This window comes from Lathyrus oleraceus, chromosome 2 (assembly GCF_024323335.1).
Source record: "Lathyrus oleraceus cultivar Zhongwan6 chromosome 2, CAAS_Psat_ZW6_1.0, whole genome shotgun sequence".
NCBI lineage: Eukaryota > Viridiplantae > Streptophyta > Magnoliopsida > Fabales > Fabaceae > Lathyrus > Lathyrus oleraceus.
In genome coordinates, this window is record NC_066580.1 from 307335936 (window position 1) to 307358092 (window position 22157).

The 22157-nt window shown below is 32.3% G+C and overlaps 1 protein-coding gene and 1 long non-coding RNA gene across 2 annotated transcripts; both read right to left on the reverse strand.

The window, feature by feature from the left end:
• Positions 1–357: 357 nt before the first annotated feature.
• LOC127119246 (protein DETOXIFICATION 27) lies at positions 358–4309 on the reverse strand. Its single transcript, XM_051049447.1, has 8 exons — positions 3869–4309; positions 3246–3787; positions 3078–3164; positions 2862–2918; positions 1147–1385; positions 923–1041; positions 730–819; positions 358–632 (listed from the first exon to the last, which is right to left on the reverse strand). Exons 1-8 carry the CDS (start codon positions 4151–4153, stop codon positions 573–575), a joined length of 1479 nt encoding a protein of 492 aa, XP_050905404.1. The 5' UTR covers positions 4154–4309; the 3' UTR covers positions 358–572.
• A 7292-nt stretch (positions 4310–11601) lies between these two features.
• Positions 11602–13602, reverse strand: LOC127119247 (uncharacterized). Its single transcript, XR_007802730.1, has 3 exons — positions 13283–13602; positions 11869–12299; positions 11602–11779 (listed from the first exon to the last, which is right to left on the reverse strand). It is a non-coding gene; the product is annotated as an uncharacterized LOC127119247 (long non-coding RNA).
• Between the last annotated feature and the right edge of the window lie 8555 nt (positions 13603–22157).

Here is a 22157-nt window from a genome sequence, read left to right on the forward strand (position 1 = left end):
GATTTAGAAAATGATAATCGGGAAGTTAAGTTATATTTGAAAATCAACTTAGATCAATAAATGTTTTTCGAATTGCATGCATCTTATAATTCATGTCTCGTTCTTTAACATATAAAATTTGATTCAACGTCCCAAATTCTTTAAAACAAACTGTTCATTCTCTTCTATTTTATATTAAAATATTAAATTTGTTGAAATTTTGAATCATCTTCATCAGTATTATCATAATAATCATCATCCTGAATTAAAATAATGATAATGATAATGAATTAGTTAATAAATTGAAGTTTTACAAAATAAACTATAAGAGAATGAGAAAAACTAACAAGCAATCCTCAATTCAAACAGAATGAGAAAAACTATAATAAATCTGATTAATTATTTTTTAAATGAACAATAGTATCTATATAATTTTAGCCAACAAAATCCAGTACAAATATTCATATACCGAAAACCCAGTACAAATAATACTAATTCCTATCCAATTTAGTTACAAAGAGACAACCCCTTCAAAGAAGTAATGAACAATTACATTTTTCAACTTCTTCTAAATATCTTAAACAAAACAAACACTACCCGAGTTGTTGTTTTTTATCTGACCACTTTGAAACATGCAATTTTGCTTTCGCTGCCTGCAATTTTAACCAAAACAAAAAACAAAATAAAGTTAGATTATCCAAATTCATAAGGACAAAAACAAAAACAAAAGAAAAGACACTACATAGTTACCTCTTTCTCCCAATCACACCTAAGTGTAATCCAACACAATATTAATGTCTGAGTTGCTGTTCCTCCAAAAATCATCCCTGCCCAAATTCCCTGATTGTTCAATTTCATAACCATTAGTTTGCATTCTAGTAAAATACTAAATTCACAATTTAATCAACAATATTAAAAAAAAAATTAGAGAAATTAAACATACCATAACTCCTTGCTTAAAGTACCAACCCATTAAAAATCCAAGAGGAACTCCAATAATATAATAACAACCCAAGTTTATGTATGCAACATATGATTGCCATCCTGATCCAACGGCCACTCCTGATTCAACATTATCGAACAATCAGAATCGTCGAATTATTAAAAAAAATATATTTAATTTTAAAATTGTAAAGATTCTTTATTGTAATTTGTTGAATGTAGTACCTGATAGAACTGGCTGAATGCTGTTGAGAAGAATAGTGAAAGCTAATAGAAGAGAAAGCTTGCTTACTTCATCAAGAACAGGTTTACTAGTAGTAAATATGTAACCAAATTTATTGTGCAATGCCAAAATCAATATCCAGAAGAAAAGTCCTATTGCTAATGATGTCAATACAGATACTATAGTAGCAAATTTTGCTCCTTTTCCATTTCCAGCTCCAAGCTCGTTTGCAACTCTCACTCTGCATAAACACAAGTTGTGTTGTCAATTACTGTAGTAGATAAGATTTGCAATTTTTTCTATAAATTTTTTTTAATGTATGAGAGGATTTATAATTTTTTTTTAACTAGAAATTGAATAATAAACTTTTGAGTTTTATTTTTAAATTTATTTTTTATTTTTTTCTTCTTTTGTGAATGTGTTTTCGCTTGTGTTGAGATTATTTTTTTCTACTTACTTATAAAAAAAGAATTTAAATTTATTGAATTTTTGTATAGTATATATATTATCCAAATATGTTATTATAAAAGATTCTTTTTATTCTCTATCAGTAGCACTCAATAATTGTAATTCTTGCCCATTTTTCTTCTTAAAAATGTATGACCATATATAAAGTTACTTGTCTTTATTCTAGTACTACTATATGGAAATCCATATTATTAAATGTCAGATTATATAGATTATTGATGGCGGCAATACCAAACCATAGACGTGGCCCTCAAGTTGACAAATCAGTGACCAAACAAACAATTGTTCATATCTTCACACATGATTCACTGAACACGAAAACACCACCATTTGGAAGGTGACATCCACTAGGATTCTTAGTGTTTTATTTTAGAAAATTGAACCAAATCGAATTAAATTATAATAAAAATTATTTAAATTTAAAATGAATATTTTTAATTTATTTAGAATCAAATAGAATCATAATTATTAATATTTAGTATACAGTTTTGACATTGTAAACTATAAGAAATGGTTAGAAATTAATTTTTCTCAAACTATTTGAATCGGATCTTAAATTTCTTTTCTTTTTTAATTATAATTTATTTTTTATATTTTTTCATTTTAATTTTGGATCGGTTACAATTTTAATTTTGATTTAATTTTAAAATATTTTGTACAATATCATCAGATTGATTAACCAAACCTAACAATTCGGTTCCACGGATCGGTTATGGTTTTTTTAACAACTCTGGCATCCACGGACAATATTAAAGGTTTGTCCTGGTCATAAAAAGTAGCCTAAAATATTTATAATAAAAAACTACTAAAATATTGGGTAAAAAAACACGTAAGAAATCTTTGTCGTATTTTATATGTATTTAGTCTTTTGCAGCCAAAGTCTAGAGATAACCATTCATATTTCAATAAACATAATACAAAAATCTTTGTTTGACTATGTTTTTCTTTTTGAGGAGTTTTTTTTTAATTAGTATATACTACATGGTTGTAGATTTCAGATTTCGTGTTTTATTTGTATTTTTTCACTAAGACCAAATGTCTCACTCACCACCTCAATTTAAATTATTGGGTATGGCATAATCATACAAAAAATTTAGGCTTATCATGCTTTAATCTTAACCATGAGTTTGATGAGGTCTTTTTTATTTATTTATGAAAAAACTAAAATAAAATAAAATAAAATAAGAAACTAGTACTACAAAATTTAGAATAGCATGTTATTAAAATTAAAATAAGAGAAAAATGTTACCCAGTTGCTGCAAAGAATGCGAAAGGAATCATCATCTCCAAACCATTTATCGTCATACTGCAAAACCAAAAACGTTTACGCATCAGTACAAAAATTGATTACATATAATTCTGAGAAAATGCATATATTGAAACAACCAAATATTAGTATATTGATAAGCATCTACTGAAAATATATAAAAATAAAATTAAAAATGTTTTATAAATAATCATTTACCATATGGACAAAGCATCTACTGCAATCTCTGCATTAGGTAGATTCCCAGTCATCAATATCAGTATTCTATAATACCAATTCTCCAAACTGCAAAAACAAGACAAGAAAAACATAAAAACAATCAGAAACTTCAAAAACAGTAACAAACATAGAATCTACTAGTATTACCATAGCATAACTCCAGAAGCTGCAGAGAGTTTAAGAAATTCCCAAAGGCCAGAAAAAGCCTCCATAGAAAACCCTTTCCATGTCAAAGGACAACCACCGTAAACAGTATAAACATAAAGCCCAATCGCTAGTGCCCACCAAGAGAAATTCAAAGTTGCAGCAGTTCCAGTCACACCAAGCTGAAACTTATAAACAAACAACCAGCTAACAAAAATATGAACCAAAAGTGCCATCAGAGAAACCCAAGCTATAGCTGCGGTTTTAAGCTGACTCTGTAAGAACCTATTCAGAGGAAACTGAAACGCAAATGCGAAATGTAACGGTATCATCCACATTGCAACTTCTCCTGATAATACCGCCAAATCCTCTGGTTGTCCCAACACTCTTAACACCGGCGTTGCGAAAAGATATATCGGTAATAAAAAAATGCAGCAGATGAATAATACTATCCATGATCGTTGCATGTATACTCCTAACATGTGATATTGTTTTGCTCCAAATGCTTGGCCACATAGTGTTTCTAATGCACTCGCCATTCCCAACTGAAAATTCATCAGAAAAATTGAATATAGCGATAACAAAATGAGTATATATTAGAATAGAATAGTGTTACGTTAATTTACCAAGAGTCCGAAATCGAAGCCAACAATAACATTATTGGCGATGGAGATAGCAGCAAGTTCGAGATCACCGAGATGGCCAGCAAAGATTTGAGTGATGACCAACATAGAATAGGATGCAATACGGCTGAAAATTGCAGGACCTACTATATGCCATAGCTTCTTTGATTCAATCAAAACCTTTCTTGTAAGAGTTTGTTCTTCTTGTTGTTCTTCTTCATCTTCATTTCGTAGTAATAATGGAACCTTTGCTTCTCCTAAGGGTGAAGATAGCTTTTTGTTCGACATAGCTACCAAGCAATTTGGGCTAGCTTGTTAACCCAAAAGTAAAGGAAAAAAAAGATGAGAAGAAGGAATGATTGAGAGGTTCAAGTTCAATTGTCTAAAGTGTGGCTTTTAAAGGAAATTGGTATTTGTCTCAAAGTTGAACAGGTATTTGTCTCAAATTGCTCAATTTCAGTTTTGCTTACTCCATTTGCCTAATGAATGAATTTAATATTATTACTATATTAAATTTAGAAATTTTTGTGCAATTATTATCATGATAAATATTTAATTTTATTAATATATTAAATTGAGAGTGATAGTAGAGTCACATTAATTAAGTTAAAGTATTTAAGAATATAACTAACAACACTTTAAAAACTGAAAGTGTTAATTATTTTAAGACTATTTAATTTGTTTCAAATCATCAAGAATAAAGTGAATATAAATAATTATTTTTGTATAAATTTCTGCTGTTTTTTTTATAAAAAGATACGAGGATTAACAAAAATAATGTATTTAAATATTAAATATGATTTAAATATATTATTTTTTATTGTCTCGTACAACTATTTAAAAAGTGCAACAATTAATTTTACTAATTAGTTCAACCACTTTTAATATAATGAAATTACAATTTTTGATGTCTCTATTTTATTTTATTCATGAAATTAATCTCCTTATTTTAATATTAAATAATTTTAATCTTCTCTTATATTTTTATATTTAAAATTATCGATATTTTTATTTTTTAAATAAATAAGTTTTTTTATAAAATATAATAAATTATCATATATAAATTTATTATATATATATACATACATATATATATATATATATATATATATATATATATTATATATAATATATATATATATATATATATATAATAAACATATCAATGATTTCTTATGAAAAATTATAAAAATTGGTCAAGATTATTTAAATTTAAAATATGGAGGATTAATTCATAAATTTAATAAAATTTGGAGAAGAAAACTATAATTTAACCTTAAATATATATGGAATTTGATAATCAATAAAATAAATAAGTAGATTAATGAAATTTATATGTAATATATTAGTGCAATTGAAAATTAAAAGAATGAAAAAAGTAATAGATAAGAAATATTTAATAAAAAAAGGTTATTAATATTTAAACAATATAGTAAAGTAATTTAGAATTTGGAATAATATTATTTGTAAAGTAATTTAGAATATAGAATAATTTGTCCTTCCTCTATCCCATAATAAGTATAATTTATTTGGAATAAAAATGTGTCCAAAATTAATGATTCATATCAATTTTTAATATGTATTTTTTTAATTTTATCTCTAATTAATATTTCATTTTATCTTTTTCAATACATGATAAAGATAATTTAATAAAAATATTATTATTTATTTTATTTATTTATCTTTTAATATATATAAAATAATCAACTGAAAGAGATATATCACATTAGAAATTCATAAATAGGAAACTACTTTAATTGCAATATTACTTGTTTTAAGTGGTCAAAATGTCTTACTGAATTTAACCAACACCTTTTTTGATTGTGACATAACGCAAGCTATAGATATACTACAAAATTACAGCATGAATTTTCGTAATTGCCCATGATGATGATCATATCCATGTGGCTCGGAGGACAGAGTAAACAAAAAGCTGAGACTGTCACACTCTGCCTTGCGCATAGAGTCATTGCTTACGCACGTCTATATATATATATATATATATATATATATATATATATATATATATATATATAGATTTTTTTATCAAAAGTATCAATATTTTCAACTTTATTCTTAAATTAGCTTAGTCTCTAAACTAATTCCTAATGTATCTAAATTTCAAACAGATAAATTCTTTTTAGTATATTGATACTCACTAAATTTTTCATAGGCAGCGCCATTGAAATTAGTGTCACTTGTTTTTTTTTACTTATATTTTAGACTTTGTAAGAATATTTTTTATGAATTTTCAATTTTAAAAAATTATGCTTGTTGTTAAAATTTGTAAGAAATTCTATAAAAAATAAAATATAAGTGAAAAATATAGTGACACCAAAAGAAGAAAATCAAGATTCAGATTTGTGTTGATTGACGGTTTACTTTAAATTTTGAATTCTTATTATTTGTTGTATAAAAAAAATACTTGTGATAATTTTTTAATTAGTGAAAAACTCGATAATTTTTAATGATTTGTCATTGAAAATTAAATTAGGTGCAAGTAAGGACAACACACATAATTAGTATAGAGCGGTATGTTTCTAGGTTTGGTGTACATGTAGATTTGCATGTTATTAGGTTTAATCACTTTCTAGAACGGTATGTTTCTAGGTTTTATTTTTTATAGCAATTAAATATTTAAGCTTAGGTTTGTGTTAGATTTTGTCCGCTAAATATTTATTTTTGATGATTAATTTCGAAAATATGTAATTGTAGATTGTTATATCAATTAATTACATTTTATTTGAATGTCTTGTTTGAATCAAATTAGACTAATTACGATATTGTTGTTTGATCAATTCATCATTATTCTATCATTATTGAATTCCTCTTTACATTAATTCAATTTTGTAATTCATTTTGTAAACACTTTTAAACTTCCGCTACCACACATTTTAAATTATGATTTTAGAAATATTTTGAAAACTACTTTTTTTGGGAAAGGTATATTCAACCCCCTCTCTCTTCTAGACCATTCTACGTCCATATTCAACCCAACGAATGACGTCGAGCTAGATTTTTTTATCAAGTTTCATGACTTCAAAAATTATGAATATGGATCAGGACGATCCAAAAGGGGCATACAATAGAGCACCCATATTCAAGGAAAAAAGTTAGGCATATTGGAAAGAACGTGTGTACAAAACAGACACACACAAAGCATTTCAGCAGTAAAAATTCATTTCACCCCACTACACAAAATTCCACAAAATCAGGGGTTTAGAGTGAACCCTTAAGGAATTACTCAGCAGAAAAATCACAGTTCAACATATTTGCAACAAATTTCACACGAGTAAACAAGAAAATATCATAATTCCTCACACATATTTCACTCCCTATAAATGCACTACCTTACTTCATTCATAAACTGCATGAAAAAACTACAAAGAAACTCTGCAAAATTTTCTACATAAACCCTAACAGATGCCTATCACTAAAGCTCAGCTAATATTTTATATCAACTTTAATTTTCAAACTGAAATTCAGAGATTCAAGAGCTTAACCTCTAACAACATACAAACAACAATAACAAAGAAATTGGAGGAAAGGGTGAACCAAACAAAACACGAAGAACACAAGAGCGAGGATAAGAAGACTGTCACCTGAAGTTTCGGTAGTCCTCTTTCTTTTTAACTCCGTCGCACTTGAATATTTGTCGCCTTGAACATCTTTGAAGAAAACCTTTAATGCTCGAGCTCAAATGTTGATTTGGTTTGTTTAAAATAATTTTGTGCCTGTTTAATGTTTGAATAGTGGATAGTCGTTGAGTTTTGAATAAAATAGGATGGGTTTTGGATTGCTATGAGGTTAGGGTTTATGTGAGTTTCGATCCTGGTGTTTAGTTGGGATATTGATAAAATTGAGGTCGGATTCAGAAAGAGGGGCTAAAATAAAAGGGGATTTGTGTGTTAGGTTTTTTGATCCGTGGTGGTTGACCGTCGGAGATGACGGTGACACCGCCGTCGACCGTCGCCCCTCTTCGGCAAGGTGAGACGAAGGTGATGATCGAAAATTAGAAATTACATAGTAGAGAGAATGTGTGTGAAGAAGAAATGAAGATAAAGATTCAAAGGTTACAAGTGAAACCCTCATCTCATTTTTTATTTGTTTTAAGCGCTTCATATGTTTCATTTTGGTTGAGACAAATGGCGGGTCAGTTGCCACTTGTCTTCCATGCATGACTGTTAAGCTAGCGGATCCCATGTAGCAGGTGTACAAGGAGAATATGTGTGATATGTAACACCCCATTTTTCTAGAAATCATTTATATTAAATAATTATAATTTTATGTGTGTATCTAATTATTATTTGTGTAATAATTAGGATATTTTAGAACGACAATGGTGGGTAACCTATAGGTAGAGAGTGTGAAGGGTAATTAGAGGTTGGTAGATTCATTTAGAACTACTTAATGGATTAAAATAATGTTTTAGTGTTATTATTTGAATGAAATAATAAAATAAAAGGATAATATTATTAGTTTTATTTTTATTAAAATAAAATTAGAGCCAATAGGGGAATGGTGGTAAGTAAGAGGTTAAGTGAGGGCAATGGTGAAAATTTATAATTGAGGAAGATTAGGTTAATGATAAAAAGGTTAGTAAGATGTTGAAGAGTTTTTACATAGAAAAAATCAGAATTTGGTGAGAAGAGAAAGAGGAAAAAGTTAGGGCATAAGAAGGACCCCATTGAAGAGATTTAGGAAGGAAGAACACAACAAAACCAGAATTTATGCTAACGATTGAGGTAAGGGTGAGAAATTGTTTCAATAATAAGGGGTGTGATGGAATGGTAGAATTGAGGAACTCTTAACTTCCCTAGGGTTGGGTGTTTTGATTCATAATTTTGAATTGTGATGCTATAATGATTGTTATATGATGAATTTCGTATGCCTTATATGTGTGTATTATTTTGTTTGTGACGATTGAACTTATATCCACCATTGTTGCAATTTCGAAGGTTTTAGACATAATCTAAAGATAATGATTTGATGATTTAATTGTGTTAAAATTGTAAATTAACTTGAGATAATTAGAGTATTGTATGGATTGCATAGATAACTTTCATTCTGTAAGTCCGATTTTGATGTCGTTTGAAGCGTTAGAAAGCTAACATTCATATTTGTAACATGGTAGTATTGATGAGATGCTTGTGAAGGAGAATAGTGATCCAAAACATAGTGGAAATTAAAAAATTTCTCCTTTAGTGATCCTTACGAATGGGCATGATCAGAGATAGAATCGTTACCTCTTATGGCGATTGAAAACTTTAATGCAGATCTAAGGAGTAATCATGAACGTTGAATGGTGACAACGCCTCTACTCAGTCCACACGAACGGATTCCTTCAATCTCAGTGCTAGCTGCTACGAATTAAGGCTTTGAGTGAGAGAGAGAGAGAGAGAAATGAAACTTCAACTGCACAAATGCTTATGCACAAGGATTCTATTTATAGAACCACTTGTATGGGCTGCAAGCTAAAAAGCCCACTTAAGTGTATGTGGCGTATATCTTATGATATGCCAAAATCACTTAAGCGCGTGGTACCTTACCATATTTCGTATTCTACTTAAGTACATCGTACCTTATGATGTTCTACAATTCACTTAAGTGCACCGTACCTTACGGTGTTCCTTATTTACTCTATCTCTCATCAATCCGTCCTTTTGTGTGTGACCCTGTAGGTTTTCGCGACATTAGCAATTATATTAAATCACGTATTTAACATAATAAACAATGAGTGGTATCAAGCAACACATCACTGCTACCCAAGACACGAAAATGTCATGTGATATGACAAATCCTTTTGTGATAATACTTATGTGTATAATTACCCTTTTGCCCCTATGTCTATATTAAACACAAGGCATATACCATGTCATCCTTGTCCAGTTCAATATTGGGCCCGTAGACATTTATCCTATTACGCAGGATGGGCAAATTCCATCTAGGTCACTCATGTCCCTCACCATGCTTCATGGAGTACCCATCAACTGTCTTTATGGTCATCCAGTTATAGACAATGTTTGATCACCAATAAAGCACTCGACTCTACATCTAGGGTCCATAGTGGTTTCAGGTCAAAGGGTGGTATACACCACTATCACCATGAGAATAACTTATGACACTTTGCATAACATTCTATATGGTATTCTCATAGCGGGTCAATCCAGTATAAATATTACTCATAATATTCATACCTATGTTCAAGACTTGATAATTCCTTATCCATGATCCATGAGATGTGATCATCAGTCTATATACATAATAGTCTTAATGCTTTAATGTTAGCCCACTTCATAATAATTCTCGACTACATATACTTTAAGAATAGTGTCCTTATGTTTAATGAGATATCATGATTAAGTCACACTTGATACATTAAACGGACTATCTATTCTAGGGACTTTATTAAACAAACATAATAAAGAAAAAACCTTTTATTATTAATAAATAATTCATACAAGTACCAAAAGTATTGGCCTCTAGGGCATACACCAACAATCCCCCACTAGCACTAGAGCCAATCAGGCATACCCCTAATGCCCATAGATCTAGTATGACCATCATGCTTCTGTTGTGCAAGAGGCTTTGTCAGTGGGTCAACAATATTGTCAAGTGTAGGTACTCTGCATATTTTCACATCTCCTCTATCTATTATCTCTCAAATGAGGTGATAACACCTAAGTATGTGTTTGGATCGTTTGTGAGATCTAGACTCCTTAGCTTGTGGGATAGCACCATTATTATCACAATAGAGACCAATGGAATCCACAATGTTAGGAACTATGCCAAGTTCACTAATGAACTTTTTGATCCAAACAGCCTCCTTTGCTGCACTTGAGGAAGCAATATACTCGACCTCGGTTGTAGAATCAACAATTGTATCTTTCTTTGAACTTTTCCAGCTCACACCGCCACCGTTAAGAAAAACACATAACCAGATTGTGATCTAAAGTCATCCTTATCTTCCTGGAAGCTAGCATCGGTGTATCCAATTACAGCAAGCTCTTCCCGACCTCCATATATTAAGAATGAGTCCTTGTCTAACAATGTTCGATTTCTTCTCTCAGATATGTCGTTCCATTGGGGTGTTCCAGGAGGAGTAAGTTAGGATAGGATCCCACACTCTTTTAGATGGTCATCAAACTCTAGGCTTAAATACTCACCACCTCGATCTGATCGAAGAGTTTTAATATTCTTACCTAGTTGGTTTTGTACTTCATTCTTGAATTCCTTGAACTTTTCAAAGGACTCTGATTTGTGTTTCATTAAATACACATAACCATATCTATTGAAATCATCAGTAAATGTGATGAAGTCCTGAAAACCTCCTCTGGCTGGTATGTTCAGTGGTCCACATACATCAGTATGTATGAGGGCCAAAAGATCATTAGCTCTTTCACCTTTTCCTATGAATGGAGACTTTGTCATCTTTCCAATTAGACAAGATTTGCATGTCTCATATGATTCATAATCAAAAGAGTCCAAGAGTCAATCTTTATGGAGTTTGGAAATGCGTTTCTCATTTATGTGGCCTAATCGACAATGCTAAAGGTAAGTTGGATTTAACTCATTAGGTTTCATCCTTTTAGTATTAATGTTATAAATAGGCATTTCAATATCAAGGACATATAGTCCATTGTTCATTTGTGCAGTAGCATAGAATATATTATTCAAATAAATGGAGCAACAATTGTTCTTTATTATAAATGAAAAACCAAACTTGTCCAAACAAGAAACGGAAATAATATTCCAGCTAATTGCGGGTACATAATAACAGTTCTCTAACTGAATTATTAAACCACTAGGTAAAGTCAATACATAAGTTCCTACGGCTAAAGCAGCAACCTTTGCTCCCTTGCCAACTCGTAGGACAACTTCACCTTTTGCCCAATCTCTACTCCTTTTTAGCCCCTACACATTGGTACAAATGTGAGAACCGCGTCCAGTATCTAATACTCATGATACAGAAGTAGATAAATTAATTTCAATAACAAAAATACCTGAAGTTGAAGTCTCTACTCCATTCTTCTTATCTTCTAGGTACTTTGGGCAGTTTCTCTTCTAGTGTCCGGTCTTACCGCAATGGAAGCAGGTGCCTTCCGTTGCTATGCCTCCACTAGGCTTAAAAGCAGGAGTTGTGGGTTTGGGTTTGGCAATTTCCTTGCCTTTCCCTTTATCACCCTGCTTGGTGGGTCTTTTGTTCTGTCTCTTTCCATTTCTGATCATCAGAATGGACTTCCCTTTTGACTTCAGATTCTGCTCAGCAGTTCTTAACATGGCTAGCAGTTCAGGAAGAGATTTGTCCATATCATTCATGTTTGAGGACAATCCTCAGATTTTGGTGCCAATCCAGAAAATTTGTCGTAGCCAATTTTTCCTTATCAAGGATTGATCGTAAAATGTTGTTAGAGGTGTTTGTTGTCATGGTAATCTATATGAAAATAATGAAAATATAAGTATCAATAATATATTTAATTATACATTTAATTAAATATTCTCCCACTATTTTACTCAAAACAAATGACCCTCACCATTTTGTTCGGAAAATCCCGTTGGAAGATTTTCTAGTGGGTCGAGATCCACATTTCACTTTGTTTTAAGTCTACATAGGCGGATTACACAAAACTAGGTTATTTAGGTAGGAATTCCTTCCAATTGTATCTAATACAACTCTTAAATATTTTAGTTGGGTGAATAACTCCTTATTCCAATCCATCACATGGATCATTTCCAACTCTTGCTTCTATACATATATAATCTTATTATAATTTGTTTAGTTAAGTTTGACCCATTGTTTTAGAAATTGGATATTACAATCATCCCATCGCATCTTACTAATATAGAATATGCACCTCGCGTAGGCGAAACCTACATTATTCGATATTAGTCTTGATGAGTGCTAAAACTTGGAAAGCATAAACTTAATATTTAATTTGAGGGAATTTGCAATTATTCTGATCTCATTGGCTTATGTTCGTCACGACCGTGCTCAACCCAGGGGGGGGGGGGGGTACGCTCAGCGCGAGAGCCGTTGTTCGTGTTTTTAGGTCGAAATCATTTTGACCATAACATTTGATTTGTAAGTCCAATCGAGTTTCGTTTGAAGCGTTGGAAAGCTAACGTAAATTACTATCTAATGAATTATGTTTTAGGGGCGAATGTGTTGTGATAATATGAGTATTTGATTACATGAATCGTTGACATATCCCAACGATTTTTGGTCATAACTTTCATTCTGTAATTCCGATTTTGATTTCGTTTGAAGTGTTAGAAAGATAATGTTCATATGTGTAACATGGTAGTGATTGGTGAGATGCTTGTGAAGGAGAATAGCGATCCAAAACACAGCGGAAATTAAAAATTTCTCCTTTAGTGATCCTTACGAATGGGCATGATCAGTGATAGAATCATTACCTCTTATGGAGATTGAAACCTTTGATGCAGATCTAAGGAGTGATCATGAATGTTTAATGGTGACAACGCCTCTACTCAGTCCACACGAACGGATTCCTTCAATCTCAGTGCTAGCTGCTACGAATTAAGGCTTTGAGTGAGAGAGAGAGAAAATAAATTTCAACTGCACAAATGCTTCTGCACAAGGGTTCTATTTATAAAATCACTTGTGTTGGCTTCACGCTAAAAAGCCCATTTAAGTGTATCTGGCCCAATCTTATGATATGCCAAAATCACTTAAGCGCGTGGTACCTTACCATATTTCATATTCTACTTAAGTACACCGTACCTTACGATGTTCTACAATTCACTTAAGTGCACCGTACCTTACGATGTTCCTTATTTACTCTATCTCTCATCAATCCGTCCATTTGTGTGCGACCCTGTAGGTTTTCGCGACATTAGCAATTATATTAAATCACGTATTTAAGATAATAAACACCGAGTGGTATCTAGCAACACATCACTGCTACCCAAGACACGAAAATGTCATGTGATCTGACAAATCCTTTTGTGATAATACTTATGTGTATAATTATCCTTTTTCCCCTATGTCTATATTAAACACAAGGCATAGACCATGTCATCCTTGTCCAGTTTAATATTGGGCCCATAGACATTTATCCTATTACGCAGGATGGGCAACTTCCATCTAGGTCACTCATGTCCTTCACCATGCTTCATGGAGTACCCATCAACTGTCTTTATGGTCATCCAGTTATGGATAACTTTTGATCAATAATAAAGCACTCGACTCTACATCTAGGGTCCATAGTGGTTTCAGGTCGAAGGATGGTATACACCACTATCACCATGAGAATAACTTATGACACTTTGCATAACATTCTATATGGTATTCTCATAGCGGGTCAATCCAGTATAAATATTACTCCTAATATTCATACCTATACTTAAGACTTGATAACTCCTTATCCATGATCCATGAGATGTGATCATCAGTCTATATACATAATAGTCTTAATGCTTTAATTTTATCCCACTTCACAACAAAGCTCGACTACGGATACTTTAAGAATAGTGTCCTTATATTTAATGGGATCTAATGATTAAGTCACACTTGATACATTAAACGAACAATCTTTTCTAGGGACTTTATTAAACAAACATAATAAAGAAAAAACCTTTTATTATTAAAAAATAATTAGATACAAGTACCAAAAGTATTGGCCTCTAGGGCTTACACCAACAACTTGAATATTATTCACGTGCCTACTATGTTGATAAATGTATTTGTTTATATGTTTGATTGATTAATCATTGCATTGTTGTAATATTATGGTGTGTGTAGCGATAAATTCATGATCATCAAGCTATGGATAAACTTAATGTCAATAAAACCAGAGTCGCCACCGCACTTTTATCATTTTCAAAAGAAAAGGGAAAGGTACGAACAAAACCCAAAGATAAGAAGTTTTCAAATCAAAATTAATAAAATGCCAGAAATTACAGGTAAGGGGGTTGGTTACATAGAGGGAAGGTGTTAGCACCCAAAGTGTCCTAGGTACTCCTAGGGAGCCCTTTTTTATGTGTGCATATGTGTTTGGTATAAAAGATGTTTGTGAAAAATAGAGTGTGGGGATGAGAAAAGAATTCATTGATTATATTTTTGTATTTGACAAGACCTTCAGACTTGTGCCTACGTACCAACATAAAAATGAGGGATCAAAACCTCGTATTTCGTGGTAAAAATTTCAAAGTTGGTGAATTGCTTTTAACAAAAGTTTAAATGAAAAGGCATAAAGGGCCAAAAATTTGAATGAGATTGTTAGTTCTTTTTGTCCTTTGAAATTTTAAGTAAATATGATTTAAGTTTATTTATAAATTTGATTTAAGAAAATAAGTTCAAAAACTCAATGGCATAAGGCCAAAGTTTCTAATTGTTAAAAAATGTCTAAGTTTGAAATCACAAGCAAAGAAAGGTTTTTGAAAAGAGGGAGAGATTTTGAAATTTAAGAAGTGAGATGAGATGAAGAGGTTATCCTAAGCACATTAAAATTTAAGGGTTGAAAAGATCTGACCAATGGGATGCAATCCAATAGACAATAATGTAATATAGAAATCCATTTTCCTTTGGACTTTAATCAAGCAATGATCAATAATCAATGAGAAATATCCAGATATTATGAAGATCAAGGCATCAAATAAATATAGCCATATCCAAGCAAGCAATCCAAAAGCTAGCAGTCTTTCTTTGTTTTCTTATGTATCAGATGAAATATTCCTTGATCAACTCAGAGCAAAGTATCAGACACAAGATCAAAATAACAATTAAGCACAAAGACAGAGTAGTAGATGAATTCAAACATATCTCCAGACTTGTATCAGATGAAGACTTAATTTATAATAGCTTGGTCTCAAAAGGTAGGCATTGGCCAAGTTCTTTTTGCACAGAGAATGTTGCCTAATTCTAAGTCTAAGAGTTCTGATCAAGATCAATAGTCCACCAAATATTTTTTAGGGTTTTTTTTGTTATTAGGTGTTTTAAGGTCCTAAGACCACAAACAAAGTCAAAACACATAAACAAATATATATAATCACAAGATATGGCTCAAATGAACAAAGTGAAAATGACATAAACATAAACAAGTTAAATGAAATGTAAATGGCAATGAATGATAAATGACTGAAATTTAAATTGCATAAAGTAAATGACTTGAAAGTAAAGCAATATTAACAAGAATTATTCAAATGTTAGTCAAAACTTAGTCAAGTGTCAGTGGTGATTTTTAATTGATTAAGTCATTCTTTGGAGAACACTCAACCATTCATTCACAAGTATGAATCCTTAAACCAAGACATCTTCCATGAGAAGGGCCTAACTTGGATAATTCAACAAGTATGCCACTAGCTCCCATGAAAGGAAAAAAGGTCAAGTCTCCACACAATGCCATGAAGAATGGGAGACTTACAATCTCACTTACTAGAATGCTATGCCATTAGGGTCAAATTTAACTCTATGTTAAGAAATCGTAATTGGACTTATGTAGAAGTCATAACTATCTGAGGTCGGGCAATAAAAATTTAGGTGTTAATGCATGTTAGAGATTTGGTATGAAGAACCAAACTCCTAAAACATACCACACACTAAACGAAAAGACCAAGAGGGGTGGACCTATCTCAATCATACTTGTATTGGTTAAATGAGGGAATGGGAAAGAATAGGGATGAAGATGAAGAGGGAGGGGAAAATAGAAACACAAATTGACCAAGAGAGGATTTTCATCAAATCAAAACCATCCGTTCATTTTGGGAGATGAAATGTAAATTTCATCAATCCCCTAAATCCAATGGTTTTGATCCAACAAAAGTCAAATCAACGTTGACCAAGGCCCAAAAAGAAAGTCAAACATCACAAGACCATAAAAATGGCTCAATAATATTTTTAAGCATTTAATCAATTAAAAATCCAATTAAAAGTGAATTAAACTACATTTTAATTAGGCCAAAAACTAAAATCCCTTCAAAACACCAAATAAATGGCCAAGGGATTTATCCTAGGTCAAACAAGGTCAAAGGACCTTAGACAAAAAATTCACTATTTTTGGAAAGTCATAAGTACTTTTAAACAATTAAAAATATTCACAAAAACATTCAATTCATGAAAAATACCAAAATTAATCCAAAAATAATTTTAATTCATAATATGAAAGAGAAGAATATTTAAAGATTTTTGGTGAAAGTCCCATATTTTTTGGATTAAAAATGAAATTAATATGAATTAAACAAAATAAAAGGATTAAATGAAAATTCAGAAAATAAAAAGAAATTAGAAAAAACAAGGGCCATCAGATCTCCCTCATTAATTGAGGTGGCAGGTCTGATGGTCACACACGCGCTTTCCATGGTGGACAAAAGTCAAAGCAATGTACGCGTGGTAATTCAAACTAAAGGCCAGGATTAGATCATTGGACCAGGATCAGATGGATGTGAAGCTGCCAATACACCACCGGAGCTAGGGCTCCGGTCTTCTTCTCCGGTGGACCTCACTAGACTGGTCCACCATTAACCACCACCTAAATGAAAAACAAGGACATGGATTTAAAGGAAAAATGCTCAGGAGCTCGAATATGGCCTCAATTTTACCCAATTCCAAATATATAAAAAGATATAGGGATTTGAATTTTGAGGATCATGAACCGAGTTGCTTCGATTTGACCTCAAAGCAACTCCATCTTGTTGCCAACATTGGTAGGACTTCAGCCAACCAAAAATCAAAGAGAATAATGAAGAATTGAGAGAGAATCGAAGAGATGAAGTTTCTGAAAAATCACCTTCGAGGGTGCTTGAAACTTGCTTGATCTTGCTTCCAATTGGCCTTGGCTTGACTTCAGATGCTTGTAGGAAGTGAGTTGGATCAAGGAAGGGCTTGAATTCTTGGAGTTTCAACTTCAAAACTGAAGCGAAATTGAAACTCGATTTTCAATTGAAAACCTTCAAGTTTATCCTCTAATGGTGAGGGTTATGGTTGCAGGATCAAAGCTTGGGCAAGGTGTCCCCAGTTCTGAGCATGAGGGGTCTTATTTATAGGCTATGCATTTGCTTTCCACACACTTCATTCAAAATGCCAAAAATAGAAATCTCACTTGCATGGATGCATGGGCATTTGATAGGCCCATCCAATGATGCAAAATGATCCATAATTATGTGTTATCCAACCTGAAATGATGTCACATAGCCATGCATAAAGGAAATGAGTGTTGACCATAAATCTTACCAAATGGAACCTTATGAAGAACTCATGCACAAGTCCCTCAATACTTGGTCAAATGAGGTGATCTTGGAATTTTTGAAAAGGTGAGATCAAGGGGAACAACTTTCATGTTGAACACTTTTACATTTGAAGATTGGATCATGATAAATTTTGAGGTGGAAGTTTGGAAATCAAACATAAATGAATTTTTTCTAAGTACCAAGCCAAATGTTCACTTCTTCCACCTTGAATAACTTTTTCTATGGCCTTCAAATGGAACAAATTCCTTCATAAAATTTGTATCTATTTCAAACATATTCAATTTAGTCACAAATTTGACCTCATTTGGATTTGGAATGAAGGAGTTATGAATTTTAGAAGTTGAGGAAAATCTCTTGTTCAATGGTAATGGCCCAAAGTGACCCATAATGTTTCCTCTTGGCACATGCATTTGAAAGTTGAATTTGAATTTTATCAAAGAATAAAAGTTGGATAGGACATATTTAATTTAATCATGAAACTTCAATGACCTTTATATCATAAAAATTGAGCAAGTTATGGTCCTTGGAATTTGACCTCCTAACTAGGGTTCAGACAAAATGACCTATAATCGTTCACCATAAAAAATGACTTTACAAGAAAAAATAGCTCTTGACCTCAACATGAAGGTTGTTTGGAATGTCATAAGGAGTAATGTTTCTCTTGGAATAATTTTCATATGACAAAAATTGTAGGAGATAGGGTCTAGGGAACCCCACTTTTGACTAGTTGACTTTCTCTGGTCAACCACCATGAACCAACTTGCAAACTTGAAGTTCTATTGATCTCTTGGACTCACGGAGGATCATATATGTGTAAGATGATGTAATATGAAGTATTCCTTTAAATATTTGATCAATTGCTGAAGAAGCTTGCTGAGGAAGTCACACAAGATACCCCAATTAATTAAGGCTTCCAAGGCAAACAAGCTTCAAACTCTTGATGATTTCTTGATCAAAATGATAAGTTAAGATCATGGGGATTCATATATGATGTATAAAGCCAATGTGGACCATATATTGATTGATCTCCTTGCATTGAGGGTCTCAAACCCTAAATATGAGCTTGACGAGGCCTTGGTGGATGCACACGCTACCTACAAAAGAAATAAAACTCTACATATACATATTTTTGGCATTTTGGTTAGTAAACAAATAAAAATAAAGTATGATACAATCAAATGTGCTTGGTGACCTCTCCCAATGCAAACCCAATGAATGAAGGGTGAGGAGGATACTAATGTGTGATCCTAAAGCCAATGCATATGATGAGATAGCATGAGGGATCTTAGGGTCAAAATTGGGGTCTTACAGCTGCCCCTATTTAAGGACATTCTAACTTAGGATGTAAAGGTTAAAATCTTCGTATCAACTCAGTAGAATGGACTTAAATAATAACATATAGAAACAAGTTTTGGTCCCTAAGAGACCTCATGATGCATATGATATGAATGCTAAAATAACCTTTGTGGGTAATATATTGCCACAAAGAAAAAGAATCTGGAGAGACTGAAAGTCCATAGGAGTATACTGCATTCCGTAAGGAACACTTTATGATGCACATGAATGCATGAATGCAACAATCACAAATAAGGGATCACACACAAGGCAAACAAAGGTCAAGGGATGAATCAATTCATTGTCAAGATCAATCATCCATTTTGGTGGATTATGGTTTAAACCTTATCAACACCCAAGTTCCATTGATATTGACAAGACTTGATTGGATCAACCAAGAATCAAGGGTTTGTTGCAAGTCACGAGCATGGAGTCTGGGTAAGAACCATCCCAAAGGAGTGAACTAGGGATAAAACCTGTAGATCATGTTCTAAAAAGTTCCCAGAGTCTTAATTCCATCTATCGGATATTACGGGTTAAGATGACTGACTCATCGACCCATAATATTCTCAAGAGAAACTCGTCTGAGTGTAGTATCGCATAACAACTGTTATCAAGTCTACACCTGAACAGTTTCCTCACTACGTCCTAAATAGGCCAAGATGGGTTAGGTGTTCTAAGGTCCTCAGCTTCTCAGACTCAATTAGAAATAGTCATGCCTAACCACAAATACTTGTGTGACATTCCCAAATCCAAAGGAGTCTCCACTGAGCGGATGGATCTCAAGCCAACTTGTTAAGGACTACTCCACATAAGTCAAACATGACTATACCATCCTCCTATCTTAATTGCACACAAGTTCGGGTTAGAACTTATCTCACCACTCAGAGATCACCAAGCACAACAAGCAGATTACATCACGCATACATATATATAAACATCACATATATACAAATAAATTCACACAAAAAGTAGGCTAAACCCACTGGAGACTACTCCCCATCAGAGTCGCCACTTAATTTCTGTAGCGGGAAATTCATGATCATTAAGCTATTGACAAGCTAAAGATCAATTAACAAGAGTCGCCACCGCGATTTTATTGTTTCCAAGGGAAAAGGGAAAAAATGCGAACAAAACCCAAATAGTAAGAAGTTTTCAAATAAAAACTAATAAAAATAATAGATCACAGGTAAGGGAGTTGGTTGCATAGAGGGAAGGTATTAGCATCCAAAGTGTCATAGGTACTCCTAGGGAGCCCTTTTTGTATGCATATGTATTTGGTACAAAGTGATGTTTACAAACAAATAGAATGGGGGATGAGAAAAGAATTGATTAATTATATTTTTGTGTTTGACAAGACCTTTAGTCTCATGCCTACGTACCAACATATAAATGAGGGATCAAAATCTTGTAGTTCGTGCGAGAAATTTCAAAGTGAGTATGTTGGTTTTAACAAAATTTTAAGTTTGAAAGGCACAAGGGCCCAAAAATGGTTTGAATGAGTTAGTTCTTTTTGGATTTTTGAAAGTTTAAGTCAAATATAGTTAAGTTCATTTACAATTTTGATTTAAGGAAGTAAGTTTGAAAATGCAATGGCATAGGGCCAAAGTTTCTATCTTTTTTTGAAAGTGGTCAAAGTTTAGAACAAAAGAATAGTTCACACAAAGAAGATTTTTAAAAATGGAGGGAGAGATTTTGAAATTAAAGAAGTGGGGAGAAGATGAAAAGACTACCCTAGATACAAGAAATTTAAAAGTTTAAAGTTGAAAAGATCTGACCAAGATGGGAGCAATCCAATAGACAAGTATGTCAATAGAAACCCAGAATTCCCTTGGACTTCTTTAGAATCAGACAACATACAAATGCACAATTATATCAATCTTTAAGAGCAAAAGCATCAAATAAAGATGGCCTCATCCAACCTTATCCACTTCAATGATCTCCTTCAAATATAGTCCATGTAGCAAATGAAATCCACAAGTCACAAGTTCAACATAACAGCTTAACAAGGATCAATGTTGCAGATGAGTCTAGAGAGATCTAGAATGATGTATCAAATGAATTCAATCTTGCAAGTTCTTGGTTCTTCAACAAATTGGCATTGGCCAAGTCCATTAGCAAAGGAATTTTGCCTAAATTCTAAGTCCAACTGGGAAGATCAAAACAACAGTCCACTCAAAAAAGTGTTTTAGGGTTCTTGTTATTATTATGTGCATTAATGGTCAAAGACCAAACAAACAAAGCAACAAAGTATATCACGCCATATGGTCCAAGTGGACAAAAATGAAAATTGCAATAAACATAAACAATTAGAATGATATGTACAATGATAAACGATAATAGAACAATAAAAATAAATTGCATTAAAAGTAAAAGCTTGAAAGTAAAAGTTAATGGTTAGTAGGTCAATAGTTAGTTTTGTTTTGCTTTTTTCATTCAAGACATTCTTTGGAGAACACTCAACCCACTTGCCACAAGCATGGATCCTTGAACCAAAACATCTTCCAAAGGAAGGAAAGAAGGCCAAGTTTCCACACAATACCATGGAAGAGGGGAGACTTACAATCTCACTAACTAGAATGCTTATGCCTTTTGTGTCACAAATTTAGCGCTATGTTAAGCAATCGTAATTGGACTTATGTAGAAGTCACAACTATTTGAGGCCGGGCAATAAACTTTTGGTGTTAATGCATGTTGGAGACATAGTATTGAGAACTATGCTCATTAAATATACCACACACAAAAATAT

What these genes read in the sequence shown, in the direction of transcription:
- LOC127119246 (XM_051049447.1), bottom strand. Translation starts at nt 4,153, where the DNA reads ATGTCGAACAAAAAGCTATCTTCACCCTTAGGAGAAGCAAAGGTTCCA. An exon ending in CATTCAGCCAGTTCTATCAG is followed by an intron (nt 1,042 to 1,146) that starts GTACTACATTCA and finishes ATGTTGAATCAG; the next exon opens with GAGTGGCCGTTGGATCAGGA. An exon ending in GGTGTGATTGGGAGAAAGAG is followed by an intron (nt 633 to 729) that starts GTAACTATGTAG and finishes TTAAAATTGCAG; the next exon opens with GCAGCGAAAGCAAAATTGCA.